The 26,912-nt window shown below is 42.0% G+C and overlaps 1 protein-coding gene and 1 long non-coding RNA gene across 7 annotated transcripts in view; one reads left to right on the top strand and one right to left on the bottom strand.

The window, feature by feature from the left end:
- Positions 1-15,302, bottom strand: part of LOC309515121 — a 40,084-nt gene extending 24,782 nt beyond the window's left edge. Inside the window, exons 1-3 of the long non-coding RNA XR_014212291.1 lie at positions 15,146-15,302; positions 13,309-13,502; positions 12,556-12,722 (exon numbers count right to left, since the gene is read on the bottom strand). This is a non-coding gene — a long non-coding RNA (uncharacterized lncRNA). The remainder of the gene's footprint in view (positions 1-12,555; positions 12,723-13,308; positions 13,503-15,145) is intronic.
- The window catches only part of LOC309514809 (sodium channel protein type 5 subunit alpha-like), a 39,085-nt gene continuing 26,660 nt past the window's right edge, over positions 14,488-26,912 (top strand). For 4 of the 6 annotated variants that reach the window (XM_082192131.1, XM_082192127.1, XM_082192130.1 and 1 more), the window contains exons 1-8: positions 16,006-16,102; positions 16,969-17,060; positions 20,782-21,021; positions 22,584-22,647; positions 23,337-23,478; positions 24,256-24,453; positions 25,033-25,212; positions 26,473-26,874. In XM_082192131.1, coding sequence (XP_082048257.1) covers positions 16,041-16,102; positions 16,969-17,060; positions 20,782-21,021; positions 22,584-22,647; positions 23,337-23,478; positions 24,256-24,453; positions 25,033-25,212; positions 26,473-26,874 — 1,380 coding nt within the window. In that variant the 5' untranslated portion in view covers positions 16,006-16,040. Of the gene's footprint in view, positions 14,538-14,881; positions 15,037-16,005; positions 16,103-16,968; positions 17,061-20,781; positions 21,022-22,583; positions 22,648-23,336; positions 23,479-24,255; positions 24,454-25,032; positions 25,213-26,472; positions 26,875-26,912 lie in introns of those variants that run through there. The other 2 variants (XM_082192129.1, XM_082192128.1) reach the window with 2 other exon arrangements.

Here is a 26,912-nt window from a genome sequence, read left to right as displayed (position 1 = left end):
CTTCTGAGTGTTTGCTGACCTGAATAATGAATCTCAAGGCTCTGTGATCCCATTTCTTCTCCTCACATCCCCAGATTACTGTGTACTTGCTATGAAACTAAGTTTTGTTCAACTTTTGACAAATGCCAATTCGTACAACTGGTTAGTGTTTTCCCCTTATCCGCTAGATGTTCCACGGTCCACACTGCCATGCTTAGTTTTCTTTAGAGGAGGAGTACAGTGGAGATGTAAGGAGTTAGCAAGAACAAACTTTCTAAGGCACATAATCTTTCTGATCTTTGGTTCTCCTTTCTTGAACGTTGACACCTTGCACTGTCTTCTTTTCTCTTCTCTCACCCGGTTCACAATGGAAGGGAGTCCAGTACAAGATATGTGAATTACCTAGTGTGAATTTGCTTTGTTAAATTCATTTAACATGGGTAGGTGGGTGATATAAAGAGATTTTTTGTGGCTCTTGTGCATGCCTGCATGACATTCTTTTGTTACCTGTTTAATTTTGTTACCTGTTACCTGGGAGCCAGTGTGTAGTGGTTAAGAGCAGTAGTCTCGTAATCTGGGGAACCGGTGTTCGCGTCTCCGCTCCTCCACAATGCATGCTGCGGTGACCTTGGGCCAGTCACACTTCTTTGAAGTCTCTCAGCCCCACTCACCTCAACAGAGTGTTTGTTTCTGGGGCAGGAAGGAGGAAGGAGAATGTTAGCCGCTTTGAGACTCCTGAAGGGAGTGAAAGGCAGGATATCAAATCCAAACTCCTCCTCCTCCTCCTCCTCCTCCTCCTCTCTCCTTCTTCTTCTTCTTCTTCTTCTTTCTTCTTCTTCTTCTTCTTCTTCTAATTTGCCCTGGGCTTTGGAATGATTTGTTGAATAGTGCAGAATCTGAAGCTGGTGAGAGACTCAAGATCCAACTGTGTTGAAGTTCAATGTTTATCCCCTTGGATCCAGGGTGCAGAATTTGAAACATTTCAAAATTCCAAAGCATGCTTTCTTTTGAGCTTGCCTATTCTTTTAAAATAAACGCTTTTAAAAAGATCCATTGGTGCAAGGCGACGGTGTATAGCTCCATCAAAAAAGAGTCTCGCTCTCTACAGGGCTAAAAGAATGTCTCCAAGGAAGAGCCAAAGAGCAGCCTTCCCAACTCTGCTTACTCAGGTTACAGTTTTCCCAGGAGAATATGCAAAACCGCATTAGCCACTTTCAGCATCTAAACAAACACTCACTCTTCCCTCCTTTCACAACACACACCCCACAGACAAATGACTCTCTCTCTCTCTCTCAAACTGAGCTCTGACACAGTGAGAAGAAATTGCTCAAAGATAAAATGGTAAAAGGGTTGCAGCAACAATGAATGGGATTTTTCTCATCGTTGGGAGACACTGGATGAAATTGGTGTCCATTTGGACTTAAGTAAAGCCTAGAGACCTCATTTAGAAAGCCAGGAAAAACATGTAAGTCTCTTTTGTGGTTTAATAATTTCCCTCCTTTCCCAAGAGGGAGAGGGGATGTTTAGCACCAAGAACATTTTCGCTTGGTGCATTTTTGATAACCAAAGCTCTTTTTAGATTCATCTGGGGTGAATTCTTTATTTTCTTTTTTAAAAAAACCCACCAACTGTAAAAACTTCTTTGTTTCATGGAGAAAAGAGAGAGAATCATAATTTGCTTTTGAATATAGTGTTATTGATTTCCAGTTCCTTGGGGTTGAATTAAGGATTGGAATGAATGTAATTTCCTTTATGGATGAGAGGTAATCAACTAAATTAATTAACTTATCGCTAGAATTTGGAAATCTGATACCACCAGGTCAATAAATGGATTGACCTAACAACCCAGAAAATGTTCATTATACATACCTATCAAACAGTAGATTATTATTAATATTATTAAAATGGGTTTATTTCAGTAGACAATGAGATTGAAAGGTGGGGTGAAAGGTTAGAATCTTATTTAAATGTGTAACTCATAAAGTATACTGTGAATTTAATTGGATGTGGTTCTAGTATTAACAAGAGTAAGAATGAATTTTTGCATGCTCTCTAGCTCTTCAAAGCATATTTTCTTTTAAAAAAGAAATGAAACAATCACAACTTCATAGTGTTCCATGTGTAGTTGCACCATAGATAAGCTATTATGACAACTGCACTTACATTTTCATCAGTTGTCTAATAATTCCTAGCATAGAGTATGGTTTTTCTATTGCCAGTATTTATTGGGTGACATTATCTATGAGCCTCTACTATGAACCCAATGTATTGATTGTAGATGGCTACAATAATTTCCAACCTAACTGATGTATGTGTGAACGTAGATATTCTCTTCCAGAGTTATGCAATCTGTTTCATTGAATCTTCTTTGCTGTTCTGTTGTACGGTCACAGTTTGGAGAGATTCTTTTGGGACTCTTCATAGTGTTCTTGGGATTACACCAAACTGAATAGTATTATCTGTAAAACTGGCTAACTCATGGGTGAACTCTCAACTCCAAATTGTTTAGGAATATGTTTTATATCACCATGCCTCATATAAAAACTTTTGCTTCTCTCCACTGTGAACAGTCTGTTTAACCACATTTTCTGCTTCAAGCTTTGTAACCAGTTATTGATCCCTAAGAGAACAGGATCTCTTATGCTATGACTGTTAAATCATCTTAAGAATTTTTGTGAGGGATTTTTAATTTATTTTTTACATTTCCCTCCCCAAAATCAAAGTGTATGCTGTCTGTTGGAGCACACATAGAATTCTAGGTTGATGAGGCAGGATTTCCTTTTCATTTACTTAAAAACAAACTGGAAGGAGGCTATACCAGCAGAACACATAACCAGCAGAATGAAACAGCAATGCAGTTGTTTGCCGATGCCCCATTAATCCTTTTTGGCAAGGATTTAATTAACACATTTTTGGATATGTGTTATGAGCAGTGGCACATGAGACAGCCTGGCAATGGCAGCGCTGAGTTTATCTGGAAAGGTATGGTGTCAGGTGAGATGGTGGCATAGGAGCTCTGTGGTGGTGGCCCTCAGGTCACCACTACCAGCCCTGCCCACCCCCTCCCAAAGGCACTGCTGGTTACAATGCTTCCTATTGCTTTCAGATAATGCACAATTGGCTATGAACTTTGGATATACTGTTTGAGCACAATGGCTTAACCAGGGCTTTTGTAAATGAGAATGTTGGCGAGAAATATAAATTTGATAAAGAGGTGTCTATAGCCAAAAGTAATAATACCAGAAAAGCCATTAATCTTACAGCAAAGAAGAAATAAGAATAAGGCATCAACGTTCACAATTTGTTTACCGAATGACAATGAGACATTCCTAAATTTCAGAGAGTCAGCATCTAATGGGTCAAATTCAGCCGGCAGATGGTACCAAGTCCAACAACTGTTAACTTATGTTCCTTCTTCTCCTTGACCTTTTGCACGAATCAGGCAGCAAGGTATGGACAAAGGAATTATAGGTGTACAATGTACTCGTTGAAGGGCATTGCCAGCACATTTCACTGTGAGAATTTGAGTTGAGGGCTCTTGGCTTATCAGCCTTAACAGCTTCTTCGTAACGTTCTTTATCAGCAAGCTAGTTGTGAAACAATATGCAACTGCCACATGAATGATAGAACAAGAATTGTTGAAATTTCAACTGCTGAAAGTCGAGTAAGCTAGAGATGATGGTAGATCAGCTGCTCTATGCCATGTTATCACATATTTTTTAGACAACCTTGTTCTGATCTCTGGTTTATTCTCCTGAGCTGCCAAATAATTCATTAGCAAATATTCTACACATTCCACTTTAGAATCCGAAAGTCCCGAACAGCCACACAATTTCATCTTCTGTGTCTATGGTTCACTTTAGAGGATGACAAATGCTTAGCCTGCAATGGGTTTTCAGAGGGGAAAGCTCTTAGAAGAGGCTGGCAGACCGAGATGATTGCTTCGTAATTTAGCATCAGGTTTCCCGGAAGGTTTCCGTGCTGGTGGTGGCTCTTGGAGATGGCAATCTAATTTCGTTATGGTGAATCAGCATGGAATAAGCAATTGCATTTGTATTTTATCCATGCTTCCTCCAAGAAGTACTACAGAGTGGGTTTCCCTACAGCACAGGTGGGGAGTCTGTGGCCCTTCAGATGTTGCTGAACTCTCCCGTCATCCCTCACCACGGGGCAGGCTGACTGTGGCTTATGGGAGTTGGAGTCCAACACCATCTGGAGGGCCCACCAGAATTCTTTGGGCCTTGCTCAGAAGCAATTCAATTAAAGTGATTGTAGCTGGATAGGGAAAACAGGGTCTTCTCTTTTCCCCCCTGATAAGGCTATGGAATGATGTTCCAGAAGACATTCCATACCATACTTCCCTTCTAACTTGTCAAGACATTTATGAAACTTTTTGTAGGCTATTTGAGATTAGGCTATTTGGTTTTATGGTTTGGCTTTCGAATAAGATAATGCTGATGTTCACTCCTATTTTTTTGGCTTGTCGGAAGCACGTGGTTTTAAGGGTGTAAATAGAGATAGGCAACTCAGTTTATTTCTGGTCCATGTTATTTTTGCATGAGTTCATGAATATGTATGTTCCACCCCAGTTCTACATTAATTTGTGATAAAAAAAAATCTTTATGAAAATTCATTTATAAAAACACATTTTAAAATGATTTTCTCCCAAAATATGCATTTTTGAACATTATATCTTTTGAGTTGAGAACTAATTTAGGACATTCAGGAAGTATGAAAGCTGGTGGATAATTGAGTTCTGAGCTGTGCATTAGTTTGGGAGGTGCAGACTGAGAACATACCTATCATTGTCTTCCATATTTAAAATACTCCCACCACCGCAAGAACTCTTACATGGAACCACCTCTTTCATCCTGAAAACCCACCCATTGTTTGCAAACTTTATCCTTTAATTCCTTCAGTTCTCAACTTCAACCAAAACAAAGTTTTTTAAACTGTATTGCTCACTCATAATCCTTGCCACTTGCATTCCATTCCTCCTCCTGCTGCTTTCACCTACTTCCTTTGCATTTCCATGTTGCACCCTCTCCCACTATCTAAATATAGCCAGATAAAATTATTTTTTTAGTTACTGTAATAGTAAACCCCAGCACACCTCACAGAACTCTGTATGCATGGGGTCCCTGCTGTCCCAGGGAACTGCACACCCTTCTCTCCCTTCCTCTACTTTTGGTTCTGAGCAGGTAGGTCATCAGCACTGACAGGGGTTGGAAGGGAGATATGGTAGGAGATAGGAAATACGGAAGAGAGTGCCCAGACTGAGGTTGGAAAGAAACTTCACAAGTGAAACAGCCCTTCAATGGACAGAGAAGATTGAGTGCCATCTCAAGACAATTAAACAATTGTATTAACATTGAAGACAGCAAGAAGTGCTTAACTGTATGGATTAAACCACTCAGATTTCACATGGGGTAGAGCGAAAACAACAGTGTCCAAAAATTGAAAATCTAGTGAGTTTCCCCATTTTGCTACTGAAAAATTGTGCAGAATTTGTATCTTGTAAATGAGGTTTTACTGCAATGTTTCATGTACAAGTGCTTTTAGCCTTATGGACTTTTTCTTGATTATTTTGGCAGGCATGAAACATTAAGTCTCTGAGCTGCCAAATACTGTCAAATAATAAATCCCACTGTATACAGAGTATCTAATGCTGTCAGACGCTAAATGCCGCTGCACGTGAGTTATTAACTGCTGTCAAATAATGTATAGGATTACATACCCACTATCAATTACTGTCAGACATGAAATAAGGAACTCAAATACAACAGAAGATCCAACGTAGATATCAACTACTTGGAGCATATGCAGCAAATATTCAATCTCTCAGAGGATATCTAGAAAATATTTAACATAGGAAAAATGTCGGGGAGTGAATTTATATCATGTCAAAAAACAAGATCATCGTGTTTTGTACTGAACCCAGGTGCCCCAGTCTAAAGATTTAAGGGGAACAGTACCTTCAGAGCACTTCCTTCCACTTGTCAACAAATCACTAAATTCATTTTTAAATTGTATTGAAATTATGTTATATATATATTTTATACTGTATTTTATTTTTGTGAGCCTCCCAGAGAACCTCTGTTATGGGGTGGCTGCATAAATGAAGCAAGTAAATTAGTAAATTATTGGTGAGGTTTGGGAAGAGATCCTGAAACATGAAAATGCACCTTTAGCCCAGCATCGTCTTCCCGTTAGTGGCCAGAAAGTTCAAGGAAGCCCACCATCAGGCCATGAAACTGGCAGGCCTCACCTGCTGTTGAGTTGCTTCCCAAGAACTACATCTTTCTTTAAAGGCACAGTGCTGATGAACATGGAAGTACCATAGAACTATGAGGCTTAGTAGACCTCTCCTCCTCCATGACATTCTAACTTCCTCTTTCAAGTAATTTAAGCGACTGGCCATTACCACATCAGGCAACAGCAAACTGATTATGTGATGCATTTAGAAGCACTTCCTTTTGTTTGTCAAGAATTACCTACCAGTCAGTTTCAATGGATGATCCCTTCCACCCTACGTTCTAGTATTATTGGATAGGGCATGTGTATCCACATCCTCCGGAAAGCTGCCCAGGAGGAAAATATGGTTCCCCACTTCTCCTGTGGCGTACAGAGAGAATTCCGTCTCCTAGACCCTCTTGTATATTTAGCAGAGAATATTATGTGTGTCATGCGATGCGGGTGGTGCTGTGGGTTAAACCACAGAGCCTAGGACTTGCCGATCAGAAGGTCGGTGGTTCGAATCCCCGCGACGGGGTGAGCTCCCGTTGCTCGGTCCCTGCTCCTGCCAACCTAGCAGCTCGAAAGCACATCAAAGTGCAAGCAGATAAATAGGTACTGCTCCGAAGGGAAGGTAAATGGCGTTTCCGTGCGCTGCTCTGGTTCGCCAGAAGCAGCTTAGTCATGCTGGCCACATGACCCGGAAGCTGTATGTCGGCTCCCTTGGCCAATAAAGCGAGATGAGCGCCGCAACCCCAGAGTCGGCCACGACTGGACCTAGTGGTCAGGGGTCCCTTTACCTTTACCTCTTATGTGTGTAGAAACCTACCGTATTTTTCGCCCTATAGGACACACTTTTTCCCCTCCAAAAATGAAGGGGAAATCTGGGTGCATCCTATGGGGCGAATGCAGGCTTTCGCTGAAGCCTGGAGAGCGAGAGGGGTCGGTGCGCACCGACCCCTCTCGCTCTCCAGGCTTCAGGAAGCTCTGCGCAACCCTCGGGAGACCTGCTCCGAGGGTTGCGCAGAGCTGCCTGCAGTCCCCGGCTCAGCACAGCTCTGCGCAGCCATCGGGAGCAGGGCGCTAAGTCCCGCCCCGCTGGGGATGTCGGCACAGAGCTGCCTGCCGTGCCGGGACTGCAGGCAGATGTGCGCCGCCATCCCGAGCGGGGCGCTAAGTCCCGCCCCGCTCGGGATGGCGGTGCTGAGCTGCCTGCAGTCCCGGGATCAGCACACTTCTCCCCATCGCCAGCCCCACAAGCTCGGGGGACAGCGGGGAGGCAGAGCGTGCCTTCCCACTGTTCCCCGACCTGGTTCTTCCAGCCCCGCACCTGGGGGGGAAATAAATTTTTTTCTCTTTATTTCCCCCCCAAAAAACTAGGTGCGTCCTATGGGCCAGAGCGTCCTATGGGGCGCAAAATACGGTATTTCCCTCATCTCTAACAGCAGGATCAAGGACCAAATGTTTCCTATTTTTTAAATAGGCATTCATTGACTTCTTCCCCCACTTGACTAGAAGCTATCATTGTCTCCATTACTTTTTCAGACCAAGGGCCACATTTCCATCTGAGCAACCTTCCATGCCAGTGGTAGTTGTGGTGGCTGGGGGGGGGGGAAGGAGGGATAACACCCACCCACATTTATTGTGTAGCAGTATTTGCAGTTCAAGTACTTCTAGGGAGTACCTGATCTCAGACAAAACCACCACAGGAAAGATGCATCCTGGTTACTATGAAAAAAAGAAGGGCAAACTATGGAGATTCCAATGACTAGAAGATGAGAAAACAGAAGCTCTTTAGAGTCACAGAGAGATTCCTATCACTTGGTGTCTAAACAACTCATCTGTCAATCACAGCTTCACTCATTGGCTAAAACACTTAAAGATGGATCATCTCACAGACATCTGCACATTTTGCTTCGTAGCTTCCTTTGTAGGAGAGCTAAAGGCATACTTAAAACACACACACACACACACACACACACACAAGACTGAGAGTCTGGGCCTCTGCTGGCAGTGGGCCTGGTACATTAGTACCCCCTGTATCTACCTCTCAGTGGTCCTGCTTGGCATAAAATGAAAAATTCCCCAGATAACTTAAATAGCAGCCCTGCTCTCCCTGTATAGCCTTTGAGTGCATATGGTCACTTGGCTGAAATGAGATGTTCTTCCACACATCCCGTAGGTGATTCTAGCAGCTTTTAAGTCATCCAGCACTCAGTACAGAGGCTACTCATGCTCTGCAAGAGATTACGCTACACACATACTCTTGAGATCAGCACAGCTATCAGTTCCTTCCATGGGAAGTTAAAAAGGCTCCCATTCCAGGTAACACCCATGTAAGCTGGGGAAGGGTAAGAGCTCTTTAAGCTGTAAATCTGATCACGTAATAATGATTAGGACTGGCATTATACACAACCCTAGATCACTTTGCAGCACTGGGCATGAGGCTGTAAGTCTGATAAATATTTTGGAAAGTTGTTTGTTCGCTATATATTTGGATACTGATGAAGATATCGTAACCTAATTTTACATTATGGTTCCTGAGATACAGTTGGATACAGTTAGGTACAGTTGGATACCATTTTAAATTAAGATGGTGGTTGGAAACTTTCAAAACTGCCTTGGTTATTTGGTTTCTTAGAAATTCCAAGCAATACTGGGTACAAGACTCCTAGCATATGTTATAATAGTGTATAACATATTGCCTGACAGGGCTCTTTGCATTAGACAAAAATGCACACTAAGGTTCTCAAGGTGCTAAATTCTGCATCCAGTATTAAATGACTAGTTCCGTGTGGCAACTGGGAGGATTCTCAGAGCAAAATGACATAGTTGTGCATGTGGTTAGGCTTTCAAAACCAAATTGCGACCCTTTTATGCTGGGCATGCTTTGACAGAAGCACCGCAGCTGCTAACAAGCTACTATTGGGCAGGTGCCTGCAACATTTGGCAAAGGGTGCAGAGCAGCAATTATACTATTCCCTCTGTGCTCTGTGGAGGAGTGCTATCAATCCATACATAATTCAAACTAGCTTTCCTTTGCCCCACTATCATTTGTCTCGAACAATGCGAACTGCAGTAAATCTCAACAGATTTCCTTGGTGGTTGTATTTGGAATCAGGGCTGATGTAATATGCACTTGAAGAAATATCAAAACAATGTGCCAAGGAAACCCAAATTTTGCATCCAGAGAACAACATCTCCAGGAAACTGTAGTCATTTTTTCTTTTTTCTTTTTGACGGTGTGTGCAATTATTTCCCAAACTTCCACAATTCTTTGCCTTTTGTTTCCTGACTGATAGTTGCTTTGATACCATTTTTAATTGGTCTATATCTTAGGAACTTTATTCCTAGCCAATCCGAAATCCCATAGTGAACATGATGTCATGGTTAGCTTTTAATCCACGACAAAGTCAGTCAAGAATGAGGGCAATCTTCTTCGATCAGTATACAGTAATCCTGGGATTCAGAAGTATACCGCCTCTAGAGAGGGAAATCCCATTGAGAACTCTTGATAGAACTACAATGACTTTGTTTAGCCACTTTTTAAAGCTATCTAAGTCACTGGGTATCACTTTTGGCAGTGTGTTCAATGGGACTTATTTGCACCTAAGTGTGCACAGTGGTTGCACCCTTAATTATCCGTTGTGTGGAGAAGTACCTCATTTTATCTCTTCTGAATCTGTGCAGTTGAGGCTGCATCATATGCAACAGAGTCATTGTCTTTTACTGAGATCAATGGGGATCTTCCAAGAATACCTCTGGGGTATGAAAGTTAATTTGTGTGGCCATTTCTTTCTTTCTGACCGTTTTACACTTTACGGGAATTGTCTATAGTCTGGAAAATATTCGAGGCTTCCCCTTTCTGCAATGGAAAGTTTCCTTTGTTTTATTAAATTGTAAGCGAATGTGCACTTAACGAGAAACGAGTTGCCACATTAGCAACACTAAACCACTTTTTATGACTTTAAGATTTCAGCTGGTGTCCTTATCTAGTCACCTCCTACTTTGCTTTGCTGTTCAGAAAGTGTTTCCCAACCGTGTGGCCAAAGACAGATATAGCTCCACAGTGAATTTTGCAACGAGGAGTAAGTTCTGCTTATGAGAAGAATGCAAAAATGGCTGACTTGACATTGCTGGGAGCTAACAACTTCCGCCGCTTCACTCCCGAATCCTTGGTTGCCATTGAGAAACGCATTGCGGCCAAGAAAGCATGCAGAGACCCACCCCCTGCAGAGAAGCCACGCCCTCAGCTTGACCTACAGGTATTCCAGAAGCTGCCTGCCCTGTATGGAAACCCTCCTCTGGAGCTCATTGGAGAACCTCTTGAGGATCTTGACCCCTACTATCATGATCATAAGGTGAAGAAATGTTTTGTGGCCCATAGGCTTTGGTAATATAATGAGAAGGGGGGCGGGAACTGCAATATTGATTGGATTTACTTGAAAGAAACAAGGTGATCGTAGGAAGGTGGAGAGTTGTGTGCTTTTTAAATAATTCTAATAGGGCTTCATTAACATTGCAGATTTCCTTCTGACAGTGTATTCTCCTTGATTTCTAGTGCAGCGTTGCGCAGACTTTAGGCTTAGCTGATAACTACAATCCTAGAGAGAGACTGAGAAGAACCCCCTATTGGCTGACAGGACTGTAGCATCACAATTCAGCTTCTCCAGTTAGCGCTGATCAATCTGCAGTTATTCTACTAGGTTTTCATTCTCTTTCCTGTCCTTTTTGACAGTTCCACCCCATCATTTTTTATATGTTGTAAGCCGCCGTGCACATGGTTTGAACTTTGGAAAGACGGCATACAAATAAATGATCGATTGTCACATATCAGCCCCTAGAATCCTGCTAGCCCTTTAAGGTGAGCAAGTTAGGAATCATAGAATCATAGAATAGAATCATAGAATCATAGAGTTGGAAGAGACCACAAGGGCCATCGAGTCCAACCCCCTGCCAAGCAGGAAACACCTGGTCTGTTTCTCTGAAATAGATTGTATCCCCCCATTATTACATTCCAATCGTGGGACTTATCCCACCAGGTTTCAGTGATGCCTATTATGTCATATTTAGTTTGCTGTACCAAGAGCTCAAGCTCATCTTGTTTATTTCCAATGCTTTGCACATTAGTGTACAGACATTGAAGTCCATTAACCTGTTCCTCCAGCAGCTTTCACAGTCTCTCTCCTGCCTTTCATGAACACTCCTGACACCTTTTTTGTAGCCTACTTTTTATAAACAAAAAACAAAAAACCTCCCAAATTCATTCCCCTTAATTGATATACTTAGGGACGAAGCACATCATGTGATATTAGCATTAACTGTCATAGAACAATGTTTCCAGTTAATGTATTTCCACCCACAGACATTTATGGTGTTGAACAAAGGGAAGGCCATCTTCCGATTTACAGCCACACGTGCTTTGTACATCTTTAGCCCTTTTCATCCAATCAGACTAATGGTAATTAAGCTTTTGGTACATTCATATCCTTTACGTGAAGAAGAAGTGCAAGAGCAACAGACCTCCCTTGTTCATTGTTCCTCAGCAAGTGCAATTCAGAATATGCTGCCTCTGACCAGGAAACATCCATTTATCTCTCATGGCTACTGGCTATTCATGAACCAATCCTCCATTCATTTATCTCTTTTATAGCCTTCTGACGGCAATGGCTCCTATTATGGTAGGGTTAACCAACAAGGTGGCTCCAGATGTTTTGGACTTCAGGTCCCATCAGTCTCAGACAGCATGGCTAATGATCAAGATGATGGGTACTGTAGTCCAACAACATCTGGCTAATTCTGCATTAAGTTGATGGTGGTTTTTGGGGTGTGTGTGTGTATGTGTGTAAAGAATCCCTCTTTGTTGTTGTTGTTGTTGTTCAGGAGAAATGTGCATCTAACCAATTTCACTGGGTGGCCTTGAGTTCCAGTATTGAGAGAAATATCTTCTCTCCCAATGTTACACTGCTGCCATTCAGTCAAATTCTGTTGTAATTCAGGAAGAGAGATACAAGGTGTAGCCACACCTGGAACACAACTCCTTGTAAGGCAGTCTTCCCTAGGATGGTACCCTTCCGATTCTTCAGACTACAACTTGAATAATCCCCAGGGCCTTGGCTATGCTAGTGGGGCTGACAAAATCTGTAGAAGGCTGTCATAGGGTGTGTGAAAAGTTGTGCTACTTCTACAAACCTAATATTTTTATGGGGATAAGATTTATGCTCAACCTTACATCAAGGGAGGGGTGGGTGGACCCCCCCCCCACATTTGAAGCTGAGAATCCGTAGCAAATGCTAGTGTAAAGTTTTTCAATTGTCATTTTCCTTAACTCCTGTTACTTACATTGTTCACTATGTTTATTATGGTCACTATTTTCACCAATTGTGTCTTCATGGCTCTTGCGGACGTGCAGTCAAATAGCAGTGAGACTTCCTCCACGAAGTATGTTGAGTAAGTAACTTTGGTGATATTGTTCCTTCTATTTCGACTATATTCTCCTAATACAGGACCTAAAAATGCAGAACACACTGTGGAAAAATGTATCTTATGCAAGGATTAATTCATATGCACCTTGTTTGAGTTTATTTCAAGCTTGGATGCCTTTATCTAGGGACTATTACACACAGCTAGGGATGTCGGAGAATGCTGAAGAAAATGGAAACAGGAGCAGAAATGGCTAATGTTCGCTTATTCAATGCAGTGAATATGGTCAGTATTGAGTGCTGTTTTCAGTCCACAAACAATATGTAATGGAAAAGCAACTTCAACACTGATTTTAAATTCATAATCTAAAATCATGTATCCAACAAAGTAATATTCAGAATGCCCTCTGACCAAGCTGCTATCACTTTTTTTTGGTAGCAAATTGGTTTACTCTTAGTTTGCCTTTGTTAAGGTCAACCCACAGTCTTTTTCTATACTTTAAAAAAAGAGTTATTACAGTTTATTAGTCCCTTATAATGCCTCGAGACAGAAAAGGACCAATATCACATGAATGCTCACTTTCCATTACTCTATGGGGAGTTGGCAAATCGGCATACATTTAAAACTGAAAACATTGGGGTAAGCCAGAGGAATATACCTTATGATTGTTACCTTACTTTCTCTGTTGACCTTGTTTCCCTGTATACTTTCACTCCCCAGGTATACTTTCACGGCCATTTATTCCTTTGAATGTCTAATCAAGATATTGGCAAGAGGCTTTTGCTTGAATGAATTCACCTTCCTTCGAGACCCATGGAACTGGCTGGATTTCAGTGTTATCGTGATGGCGTAAGCATCAGTGTTTGCTGCAATTAAATAATTTCCTTTCAAGAAATTGGACAGTGGTGGCTAAAAGGGACATTTAAAAACAACAACAACATAGCATGCACTTATTCCCCTTCCATGTTTAGAGTACTTACTATATTTTTCCATGTAGAAGACTATATTTCCCCCCAATTTTTTTAAGTTTAAAATTGAAGGTCGTCTTCTACACGGAATGTTGCAATTAATGATTTCCTAATTTTGGGCTCAAAAAATAGGGGTCGTCTTATACATGGGGGCATCTTATACATGGAAAAATGTTAGTCTTGACTCTGGTCTCTGAGCCTAAAAGAAGTTTGAATTAATTTCTGGGTAGAAAGCACATATAAAAGTGATTAGAGGAAGGAGAGAAAGCTTTTATCGTTGCAGCTGCCATTCATGTCTTCACAAAATGCTTTCTAGTCCTCTAGATTTCGCTCATAAAGATTTTGTTGCGCTGCTGTAAAACTTGGGATTCCCCCAAATGCTGAAATGGTTATTCATCAGCTTCTCCAGCCTAATATTTTTGCAGGCATTAGGACCAGAGATTGGCTTTCTCAGGAAGTTGAATTCTGTTCCCCATTACTACATTCTGCACTCTCTGTATATTATGCCCGATCCTTTTCCATACAGCGCCGGTACTAAAAGGACAGTGCTTTGAGAGCCTTGCCTGCAGGCAGCACTAACACACACCATTAATTGCAAATGGCTCCTAATAGAGGATTGCAGGTCCCTGGAGGAAGCGTGTGTCTCGCTTCCATCCTGTTTGGGACTCAGCAAGCAAAGAGCTGATCCAATCCCCTGGTCCACTCTCCTCTGAAGATAAGATACCGTATTTTGCGCTCTATAACACGCACCCGACCATAACACGCACATAGTTTTTAGGGGAGGAAAATCCGTAGGCATGCCACCTGTAGGCATTCCGTCCATAACACGCACAGACATTTCCTCTTACTTTCTAGGAGGAAAAAAGTGAGTGTTATGGTGCAAAAAATACGGTACTTCTTCGCTGAGGGTTTTTGACTCCCATGTCGCTTGAGGTGTTAGAACTGGTCATTCTACCACATATTTTGCAATCGTTGGCCCCAAAATGTGTGGTAAAAATATCCTCCTCAGCATTGCCTTGCTGAGGTGGTGCAAGTGACCACGCTACCCTGCAGTTGGGGATTGGCAAATCTGTTAATTTTAGCTTCTCTCAAAATGCCATTGATAACTTTCCCCAGAGCTGTACTTTTGTGCTGAGAAACCGTTTCATGTTCAGACTTCTGACTGTGGAACCATATTGTAGTTTAAGCCCAGAAGCTCTGCTGAGGGGAATAAAAATCTGCTCATAGTCCCTCAGCCTGAGGTAAAGTTCTGAGCCTAATACCTAGACGGAGCCATGATTGGCCAGGAAGTGCCCAGAAATCTTTGGAAAGAGGTGTGAAAGTAGCAGTATATAAATCTGAGGTAAAAGGCCACCATCTGAGCTTAATATCTAAAATAGAAGACTGCCCAGAAAATGTCCCAAGCTCTTGAGAGGAACGCTGGGGTGGAAAAGTAAAAAAAAACATCAGTAAAATAGACACATGTCACTTGAATACACCGAGATAAAGGCCATGGATAGGCCTGAAGAAAAACCAAAGTTCTGGTCTTGACTAACACATACATGGAAGATTGCCTAGATGTCTTGTTTTGAAGGAAGGGGTGGCCGTGGGGAGAGAGAAATATGAAACAAAAACAAAATCAGGCCCCAAAGGCTACCTCCTGCTATGGGCCTCAGCCTGAAGTAAGAGCCCTTCAAAAAAAGGCTCATGTAATGATTACAGTGGTACCTTGGTTTGCATACGTCTTGGTTTGCATACGCTTTGGATTACAAAAACATCAAACCCATAAGTGTGTGTCCCGGTTTGCAACCTTTTTTTGGATTACAACCCATTTTTTGAGGGATTATGAACAAAAAACATTGGCAAAAGCGTGCCTTGGGTTACAACCTTTTTTGGTTTACAAGCAGGCCTCTGAAACGGATTATGGTTGTAAACCAAGGTATCACTGTATTTACAAACATTTAGCAAAAATGAAACTAGCACTGGCTAAGCCGAGTCAAATCTTTCCTACCACCCTTCTCACTATATTTGCACCTCCAAACTGATTGTTGCTAATTAGTATTAATTAATTCTAAATTAAAATTGATTTTGATTTTAAATATTAATTTTAAATTAAAATAAATTAATGTAATATAATATATTGCTGTATATACAACAAAGGTCCTCCCAGATCTTTGTTGCATATACAGTGCTTTGCACAGTAGAGTTGCTAAGGCTGTAGACAAGCTTCTGTATTTTAAGCCTTCATTGCAGGGGGTTGGACTAGATGACCCTGAGAGCCCTTTCCAACACTACAGTTCCATGATTCTAAGGGCTGTCCCTCTGCTTCTGCCAGGCCATTGGTTTTCTGGACAGTGATGAAGAACTTAATGCCCCCCACCTCGCTTGCTGATGCCATGGCTGCATCGGACTCCATGGGGGGGCGTCCCTGTGCCAGCTTCACAGTGCCACTTCTGAATGGCAGCAAATTGTACCTGCAGTGGCCATGTGATCGACTGCAGTGTTCATTTACCCAGAATGTAAGGCCTCCCCAAGTTATACACCTATAGGCCAGGGCATGGATTTGGGGGTAAATGTAAGATGCCAAGCAGCCGCTGCAAAATGGAAGCCAAGCTCTGCTTCCATTCAAGAGCAGCATGGCTGCCCACTGCCACTAAAATGCCTTTCATGGGCACAGCAAGGAGTATGTTGAGCAGAGCTACAGTTGGGTCAGGCTAATAATAATAATAATAATAATAATAATAATAATAATAATAATAATTTATTACAGTGGTGCCCCGCAAGACGAATGCCTCGCAAGACGGAAAACTCGCTAGACGAAAGAGTTTTCCGTTTTGGAGATGCTTTGCAAAACGAATTTCCTATGGGCTTGCTTCGCAAGACAACAATGTCTTGCGAGTTCCTGCTGGTTTCCCCCCCCCCTTTTCTAAGCCGCTAAGCCGCTTATCAGCTGATCCGATCAGCAGACAAGCCGCTAAAAGCCGCTAAAAGCCGCTGACAGCGCTAATCCGTCAATGGGCTTGCTTCGCAAGACGAAAAAACCGCTAGACGAAGAGAATCACAGAATGGATTCTTTTCGTCTTGCGAGGCACCACTGTATTTTTACCCTGCCCATCTGGCTGGGCTTCCCCAGCCACTCTGGGCGGCTTCCAACAAAATATTAAAATACAGTAATGCATCAAACCTTAAAAGCTTCCCTAAACAGGGCTGCCTTCAGATGTCTTCTAAAAGTCCTGTAGTTGTTCTCTTTGACATCTGGTGGGAGGGCGTTCCACAGGGCGGGTGCCACTACCGAGAAGGCTGGTTAGGGGACCAGTGTTGCTGCTGTAACCCCTCCCCCAAGTTTGTATCTTTTTAAAACTTAGTTCACATTTTGATTTTACAGACTTTTGGGAGAGTTTATTGATATGGGCGGTGTTTCCGTCCTTCGGATGTTCCGGGTGCTGAGAGCTTTAAAAACCGTTTCCATTATCCCAGGTATGAAAAACCTTTGAATTCTTTCTGACAGCATTTGCCTTTGCAAAGTTCAAATCTATGTGTCAATGGCACGTCAGATGCACATATTTCAATGGTATTCATTTATCAGAGACAAACGTGTTGCAGCTGTTCCTTTGGGGGGGGCACATATAGGAAGGCTTGCTAGCTTTTTGCCTGGATGAGTTGCTATAGCTGTCATTTTCCAGGCTTGAGCCTCACCCCATGCCCAGTTCTCTAGAAGTGAATCTCTAGGTTAGGATTGATGCATCTGGAGGCTCATGCGTATGCATCAATGCACCTAGATGCATTTTTGTTATTGTAATGCATTTCAAAGTGCTTTTCATGTTGTGTTTTAAATGGTTGTAACCTGCCCTGGGACCTAAGGGTGAAGGATGACTAAATCTTTTATTATAATAATAATATAATAATCTTATAATGCACCCTGTGACCTGTGGGCAGGTGTAATAGGTATGAGTTACTCGTGCGTAAGCTGGTGCCTTTCTCGGTTAATTTGCCTTGTTAAACCTTTCTGACTGCACAGCCCCTTCTCATGGTGGCTGCCTCAGTCACTGGCAGAATCCGTCAGTGGGCGTTTCTTGAACCTCTTCCAACATAAAAGTTGTTTGACACCCAGTCTCCTCCTCCTCTCACTGCGCGGGAGTCTTCTGCGCAGGGAAGGCGTGGGTAGCGGAGGACCTGGGCTCTCCTCACTGATGTCCAGTGAAGAGTCCTGGAGCTCTCTCTCCAATTCCCCCGTCTGCCCCCCCTTTATCCCTGGTGTTGCGCTGATTGGCTTCCCCCTCCACTGAGCTGTTTCTCCCCCTGCTGCTGGGTCCTTCGCCAGCATCATCTGGGAGCCTCCCCTTCGCCTCTCGCTCTGATGTCAGTTCCCTGACAGCAGGTAATACCGTATTTTTCACCCCATAGGGCACACCGCCCCATAGGACACACCTAGGTTTTTTTGGGGGGGGAATAAAGGGGGAAAAATTATTTTTCCCCCAGGCGCGGGGCTGGCGCGGGAGAAGCCCGAGCTTCCCCCAATCCCAGCCCCGAGAACAGCCTGCTATCCGCAAGCCTAGGCAGCCCAGCGGTAAGTCGTGCCGGTCTCCCCAGGCTTCGGAATGCAGGCAGCTCGCCCCAGGACAGCAGGCAGCTCTGCGCAGCCATCGGGAGGCGGGCGCGACTTCGTGCCCCGCTCTGGATGGCTGCGCAGAGCTGTGCAGAGCTGCGCTCGCCCCGGGACTGCAGGCAGCTCTGCATTCGCCCCATAGGGCGCACACACATTTCCCCTTCATTTTTGGAGGGGAAAAAGTGTGTCCTATAGGGCGAAAAATACGGTAAATGTTGGGCATGCCCAGCCATTTAACATGCTGCACCTGCCGATGTTTATTTTGAACTGTTCATATATTAAAAGATTAGTGTTTCCCTAGAATATCAATAATGAAAAGGAAAAACACTCTACTTTTAAATTAGTGTAGCAAGAGAGGCAATCTGAATGTCTAATACAGGAAGCATTGTGTAGTAGTGGGGGACAAAACCGGACTTGACATGATTCTTTCTTTGGTAGACATAAAATATGTTCACAAGTGTACCTATTTTTATCTGTGAAATACTAGAATACTGTACATAAATATACATGTATCCTGTACTGTGTTGCAAGTTGCTGGTAAACTGAGATGCTTCCAAACAGGGGCTTAATTTGCAAATGGGGTATTGGCAACTGTTTGTTGTTGGGTTGTTGTTTTTTGCTTACTGGATATCCCCCGGAAAGGGAAAATCTGGAATGAATGGGAGAATTATGGGTTAGCCAATGACATTATGCAAACACTGGGGGGGGGGAACACCCCTGCATGCATGAGGAGCATGCTGGGGATGGGGAAGAACCCGAAACTTTCATGAGGACAAAATAAAAACCTATTGTATTTTTCTGTTCACTTCAATGTGGGTGGGTGAGGGATTTGAAAACACCCCTAAAATGTTGTTTTGAAAACTTCCAAATGCAGGTGTCTCGTAGGTTATCTTCCCTAAGCGGATGAAATACCTTCATCATTTGAAGGTGTTAAATAATAATAATAATAAAAATGTTAGCTTGCTGTACCACCTGTAGAGAAAATCAATTGCTTCATGTCCTGTTGCAAACAGTTATGGTTAGTGATTGTTCATTTGATATTATTTTTATACAAAGCAAAACATGCTGGCTGGCTGCCCATTTACAAATCATACAAACTGTGCTGAAAATTCAAGCCCACTGATTACAGATCTGGATGCTGTATAGGTTTGCTACCAACAATGAACAGATTTTCTCTGTTCCATCCATCTGTTGTTTTTATTTATTAAATGGAGCACATAAAACAATTTACTAAGTGCTGCACACAGAATATTTAGGAAAGCATGGGTTTATTTGCACTACATTCCACTATGTTTCACTTTGAGTTTACCTCAGATAAGTTCTAAAATTAGTATCAGAACTGGTGTATGCTTGTATCGTGCATTGGTGTTTGACACAGTTTTCACTTAACAGTGAATGTGCATTGATTAAATGCAACATATATGCATATTGATTATATCAGCACAATCTGAATCAAATATATTGCTGTAATTTAGGGGGCAACCCAAACCCCTTATGGGTACTACAGGGGTAGCACTTAATGGATGCAAGCTGTAAGTCATAGCAAATTGTGTATTTGCAGCAATCTGAACAATATCCAGAGTTCAGAAATGAAAGGATGACAATTTGTTAATGCACAGTGAGTAATTTTGGTTGGAGAAAATTAAACAATGACACGTTTAATGTGGCAAATTATAAGCAGTCTAGTCATTCATCCCATCGATAGAAGAAAACAAGGACATGAACGGACTTTTTGCTATCAGTGTCAAGGCACAACCCTGGGCATCTAATCACATTGCTTAATCATTTTAGTTATTAAAAACAGACCGCTAATGCCTATAGATCACTTACTATCCTGCACAGCCATTTCTGCTTTCAGAGTGGATATGACACACCAAATTTGTGTTTATTTTTTTTAAAAAAGCTAGCAGTTTTGTACTCAGCTATTGCTTAGGAATTCTAAGGAACAAAAAAGTAATTTTGAAATCAGTGGGTAAAATCAGTGCAATTTTGAAAAGTTCAGTGTGCCATCTTGATTCAAAAAGGTCACCAACTATATCCAAACATAGACGAAAATGTGCTTCTTGATCTCAGAAACCATCATGCAAAAACTGGTTTCAAAAATTTTAGAGGTGTCCAAATGCATAGTGAACAGACAAGCAACTTTCCAAAATATATAGTAGACAGTGAATGAACAACATTGGGTACATGTCAACATATATAGGCATATTTCAGACAATAAAGATGGACATGGCAGTGTATTACATTTTACTATTAGTAGCAGCTTCTTTTTTAGTTCAAGGGTTTAAATAAAGTTTTTGAGAAGCATACTTGCTGCTACTTTATTCCCTTAAAAGATACCTCTTGTCCCCTCAAAACATACATGTTTTGAAACTGAGCTGCTGGAAATTTGCTCAGACAACCCTGCCTTCCCCCAAGTGGTATCCATAATACATTTTCTTTCTATTTATTTTTATCAAAGCTACCAAAAATAGTTCATCACACAGATGAATGAGGGGCAAAACTAACTCTAGGTCAATTTGGGCATTCCAAATTGTTCTGCAGGTACTTTGATTTTGAATTTAATATGTCATTCATTTCCCCCCTCTGCAGGTCTGAAAGTCATTGTAGGTGCCCTAATCCAGTCTGTTAAGAAACTCGCAGATGTTATGATCCTGACTGTTTTCTGCCTGAGTGTGTTTGCCCTCATTGGTCTTCAGCTCTTTAAAGGACATTTGAGACACAAATGTGTCAAGAACTACACGGAATATATCAGCCAGAGCATATCCAATGAAACATCCTTTTCATCTAAACAGAACTTGACTCCGTATGAGAATTTTACCAATAGCCCAGGTAAATGCTGTCCTCAGATCTTTGCAAAATAATGGATTTATTCCATCTTCTGTCTCCAGGTTTGAAATGGGCCCTAGCAAACAAAACACACAAGTCTGCCACTTCAGAGTGTTACTCCTAAGAATAGTGAGATTTATAAGTATCAGATAAGTGCTTCGGTAGGTTTGCCATGCGGGTGGCATTGGGATAAATCCTTTTTGGATTATTGCAATCTTACTTTCAAACTCCCAAGTGTGCTTCCATGAGTGGTGTGATTGTAACTGAACCCCGTGCCTTAACTTGCACAGGATGAGAGTCCAAGGAATTGAGGTGGTAACTGATCAAGTACTAAGTCTTACTGACAAATAAAAAATGAACAAATCACCAAGTCCTGGTTGCATCCACCGAAGAGTTCTTTATCAATTCCTATGTAAAAAGGCTATTGTCTAACAAAAATAAGAACATAAGAAGGAGGCCCCTGCTCAGTGGAGAATGTTGGGCCTTCAAATTTCAGTGGTGTGATGCCGAAATTCAGCAGCCCCCGCCTCTTGCCTTCCGTTCTAAATCATTATTGCAGCACCCTCTTGGCTCAGTAGCCAGTGTGGGTGAACCTGTCATGCTCCCCTAAATTTGCCTCTGCCATGCTGGACCAGGCAAAAGGGCCATCAAGTCTAACACTCCGTTCTCACAGTGGCTCACTGTGTAACTCTGATACCCAGCAACTAGTATTTACAGGCACAGTGTGCCTCCAACAGTGGAGGTAGAACATAACCTCATGGCTAGTAGCTAGTAGCCATCAAAAAGACTTAACCTCCATGAATTGATCTAATTCTCTGTTTAAGTCATCCAGGTCGTGGTCATCACTACATCTAGTGGGTGGGAATACCATAGGTCAAACTATGTGTGAAGAAGTATTTTTTTTGCACTGCCTAGAATCTCCTAATGTTTAGCTTCACTGGACAGGATGCTAGTCATCCAAATGTACAGCAGTTGTGTAAAAGGCAAAATCCAGTATCATAATGCCATTATTCAAATCTGTGGCGTGACCACACTGGTAACCATATTGTGCACAAATGATGCCGTCCCCCTTGCTGCCCCCACTGAAGCCTCGCTTACTGGGGTTGCATGGCTGCAGCTTCCAAGTTCTGACAATATTGCATGGAGGCAGTGCTGTTGTTGCCTGTTTTCCTTAAAATTAGCTCCAAAACGTCCTTGTGATTTTGCCAAAGCTCAACAACTTAACAACTTTGGCCAAGAAAGGTCAACAACTTTTGTGTCCAGATTTTCACTTTTTGAAATATGGCAACCCTAGTTTAGTTTAGTGCATGAGCAACAGGAAACCTTGGGCTCATGTACTCTTCCTTCCCCTCCCCTCCTTTAGCACAGATGTGATTAGAAGCACCCACTTCTGGTTTTAAACTAAACTGTTTCACATTATATCAAAACTGGAGGAACAGTGATTAGTTTAAACTGTGGTTTGTTGATAAGCCAGGACGATAACCATGGGTTTTGACAAAACGACTGGCTGTTTTAGAACCTCTACTTATCTGGAACCATATTTATCCTTGACTCTTTTGTTGCAGTGAATTACATACATAAGAATGGCACTGAAGATTATTTATTGTGCAGCAATGCTTCAGATGGTGGGTAAGTTTACATAATACCTGTTATGAGTGTGTTTAATATCTGTTATTCACTCCGAATATTTATTTACTTTCTGCTTACTTACCTCCCCTCCTCCCAAAACTGTGGCCCACATTCTCAAATTCAATTTTTGTGTGTTCAAAGTCAAATGTGACCTTCTCATCGTTTTTGCATGTGGAACATTGTAAATGTGCCCCAGTGTGGTGAGATCTGAGATTTACCACTTTCAGTTGGAAGCTGCAGTTCTGTTGCAAGGGTGGGGAACGATTTCCAGCCCGAGGGCCACAAATTCCATTCTGGCCAACCTACTGGGAGCCACAGCTCTGCTGAATGTAGGAGCCATGTTTCAGAAAGAAAAAAAAAAGATTCACATATTTTCAAGTCTCTCCATATACAGTGGTACCTCGGGTTAAGTACTTAATTCATTCCAGAGGTCTTTTCTTAACCTGAAACTGTTCTTAACCTGAAGCACCACTTTAGCTAATGGGGCCTCCTGCTGCTGCCACACTGCCAGAGCACAATTTCTGTTCTCATCCTGAAGCAAAGTTCTTAACCCAAGGTACTATTTCTGGGTTCGGGGAATCTGTAACCTGAAGCATATGTAAGCCAAGGTACCACTGTATTGGCAGAACTTTCTCTTCATACTTAAATGCTGGAGAATTTTATCACTGAAACAAAGTTGTTATTTGCAGTTCCTGCCCGCCGAAATATGTATGTCTGAAGGTTGGAGAAAATCCTGACTATGGGTACACAAGCTTTGATACATTTGGCTGGGCCTTCCTCTCCCTGTTCCGCCTCATGACGCAGGATTACTGGGAACGCCTCTATCAACAGGTATATGCTTCAATTCTTTTGAAACAAATTGCATGGGGAAACTGCCATAGTCTGCCTACCTTTTACAGCTCCCGTCATTGTTATACAAGTAGCAGAATGATATGCTAGAGTCTACCAAGCGGAATCCTGGGGTGATAATATGAGATGGAAATGTTGTCACAGATTCCTGAGCTGGTAGAATAAACTGTGCCACCTCAGAGCGCAGAAGGGGGATCACAGTTATGAATGTTCCTTCTTGTAAAAAAAATGTCAAAATATTGTCAGCCATCTAAGGGTTCTCTTGGGTCCAAAAGGCAGGAGTCTGAGAGGAGATATGATAGCCACCTTCAAATATCTCAAAGGCTGCCACTGAAGATGGAGCAGGCTTGTTTTGTCTTGCTCTAGAGGGTAGGACCCGAACCAGGGGATTAAATTTACAAGAAAGGAGATTCCGAATGAACATCAGGAAGAACTTTCCGACAGTAAGAGCTGTTCAACAGTGGAACAGACCACCTTGGGAGGTTGTGGACTCTCCTTCCTTGGCAGTTTTTAAGCAAAGCTTGGATCATGCATAGTATAGAATTTCATGTGTCATTTTTAGATTTAATGTTGTTTCTTTCATCATCTTTATTTTGGCTAATGAATTACTGTATTATTATTTTTTAGTGTGGTTCATGTTTTCTATATGATTTCAAAGGCCTTTTTCCCTTTAACATATGGGAAACTGGTAATGAAAACCTTAACATTTTGTAAACACCACAACCAAAAGAATGATTACTGTATTCTTTCTGACTACAGACTCTCAGAGCATCTGGGAAGATCTATATGCTGTTTTTCATGCTGGTCATATTTCTGGGATCATTCTACCTGGTCAACTTGATCTTGGCCGTGGTCACGATGGCCTACGAAGAACAGAGCACAGCCACTATTGCTGAAACAGAAGCAAAAGAAAGGAAATTTCGTGAAGCCATGGAGATGCTGAAGAAAGAGCAGGAGGTTCATATATTGCCCCATTGCTAATCTACGACTACCTCCATTTCCCCAGAAACATAGTTTATAGCAGTAGTTATATATAGTATGTATACAATAAAACATAAAACACCATTAAAAACAATACAAAATGGTAATTAAAATGACCGACTAATCAAATGTTTTTTTAACAGCTGCATAGGTCTGCTGGCATAAAAAAAGCTCTTTAGAATGGGGAAAGCATAAATTGAACATGGGATGGGATCTAAACATGGTCAAAGCAAGAACTTGCCACTTAATTATGATGCTTCCATAGGAGATTAAGCACCAGCTTCCATGTTTCATGTGTCCAAAAATTAGGAACTCAGACTTGAAACATAGCTAACACCTGCTAGGCAAGAAAAATCCGTCAAGACAAAAATCCTTTTAGAAAAACACCGTGATTTACTTTAAAATCATGAAGGTTGTGAGTAATTTGGATATCCAATGCAAACTGTTATCTGTGAATGGGAAGTTGTCATACCAAAAAGTATTTTATTATTATTATTATTATCTCATATGAAGACATAATGGTACAATGTGCACTTCTCTTTTTCTTCATCCTAGGAATTAGCTGCAAAAGAAAACGACAGCATGTCTCATAGCTCATTTGAAGTGTCACCTATAGGCTCTAAAGAGGTCAAAGAACGAAGCAACAGAATGAAAAAGTTGTCTTTGGGGATGGAAGATTATGGGGAAGATCCCAAAACCCCAAAATCACAGTCTAGTGACAGCTATCGGAAACCGGTAGTTATTTCATAAGGCTTTTGTTGTTGTTTAGTCGTTTAGTCGTGTCTGACTCTTCGTGACCCCCTGGACCAGAGCACGCCAGGCACTCCTGTCTTCCACTGCCTCCCGCAGTTTGGTCAAACTCATGCTGGTAGCTTCGAGGACACTGTCCAACCATCTCGTCCTCTGTTGTCCCCTTCTCCTTGTGCCCTCCATCTTTCCCAACATCAGGGTCTTTTCCAGGGAGTCTTCTCTTCTCATGAGGTGGCCAAAGTACAGGAGCCTCAGCTTCAGGATCTGTCTTTCCAGTGAGCACTCAGGGCTGATTTCCTTAAGAATGGATAGGTTCGATCTTCTTTGTAGTCAATGGGACTCTCAAGAGTCTCCTCCAGCACCATAATTCAAAAGCATCAATTCTTTGGCAATCAGCCTTCTTTATCGTACAGCTCTCACTTCCATACATCACTACTGGGAAAACCATAGCTTTAACCAACCATTATTTCTTTTCACTTTTAATTGTACTCTAACTTGTCTTCATAGATGGAGGAGTTTAAATGAAGGGAGAAAAAAGGTTTTAACTAAGACACTTAATTTTTAATCAGCATTTGCCAACCCTAAATCTACATGAATGTTTTTAGCAAATTTACATTTTAGAAAGTATATATATTCTACAACAGTAGGAAACCAATCTATGCATACAGCTTTATATGTGATGTATTTGTTTTTCCTTTACTCTTAGCAGTTCTCAGTAACAGGTCACAAGTAGGTCACAACAATAAAAAATAGCAAACCCTGTCCATAAATCAACTAACAGCCATAGAATAAATCAGTTGCAGTGTCATCTGTCTGAATAAAGGTGTTAGAAAATTGTAATCCTCCTTGGTGGTCCTAGTAGGTTCACATGGCAGTAAGTATGAGAATTAACAGAGGCTTATAAATAGCAAGTTCCTTGGTTCCTGTGACTGGTAAGGAAGCCATAAGTGATTAACAGACTTAAGTACTAGTGGGAAATTTTGTGGAGTAGTTAACTGGGAGACGGGAGTGTATGTGCAAGACTGAGTTAATGAGAAGCAGGCTATCACTCCTAACAAGCTGCCAATTCTGAACGCAGAGTGCTCTTTATTAACAGGAAGGCACAAGGCCAGTCATAAAGTTTTCTGCTGCAATTGGTAGGATTTCTGTAAGTGACTCTTACACCCAACATTAAATGTATTTAGTACAGAGCATGTCAAAGTCTGCATCACTCTTGCTCTTTTTTCCTTCTTTTGATCTCTGCAGTCTCTCATTAGCCACAATTACGGTCCTAGTTCAAACCCAACCAGACGCCGACCAAGTCATGGAAGTGTATTCAATTTCCATGTATCCGGCCGAGATGCTGGTTCAAGGGCTGAGTTTGGGGAGGATGAATCTAGCAGCATTGGGGAGACGGAGATCCAGCACAGCACACTGCTGGCTGCACGAATGGGAAGGCGTCCAAGCATCCAAAGTCAAACCAGCTACAGTCCTCACCTGACAGCTCCAAACTACATGCAGCCCGGCAAATGGGCCGCTGGAGACGATTGCAATGGGATGGTTTCATTGATGGGGGGCAGTGGAACAAGGCCGTTTAACATGGATCCCATTTCCAATGAAGGGTCATTACTTCCTCCAGTTATGGAAAATCCTGGGAAAGGAGATCTGGTGAGTTGAGAATGTAATCAGACAGATGCAATTTTCTT

The sequence above is a fragment of the Podarcis vaucheri genome, assembly GCF_965113315.1.
Source record: "Podarcis vaucheri genome assembly, chromosome: 12".
Taxonomy (NCBI): domain Eukaryota; kingdom Metazoa; phylum Chordata; class Lepidosauria; order Squamata; family Lacertidae; genus Podarcis; species Podarcis vaucheri.
This window is presented reverse-complemented; position numbering and strand designations above follow the sequence as displayed.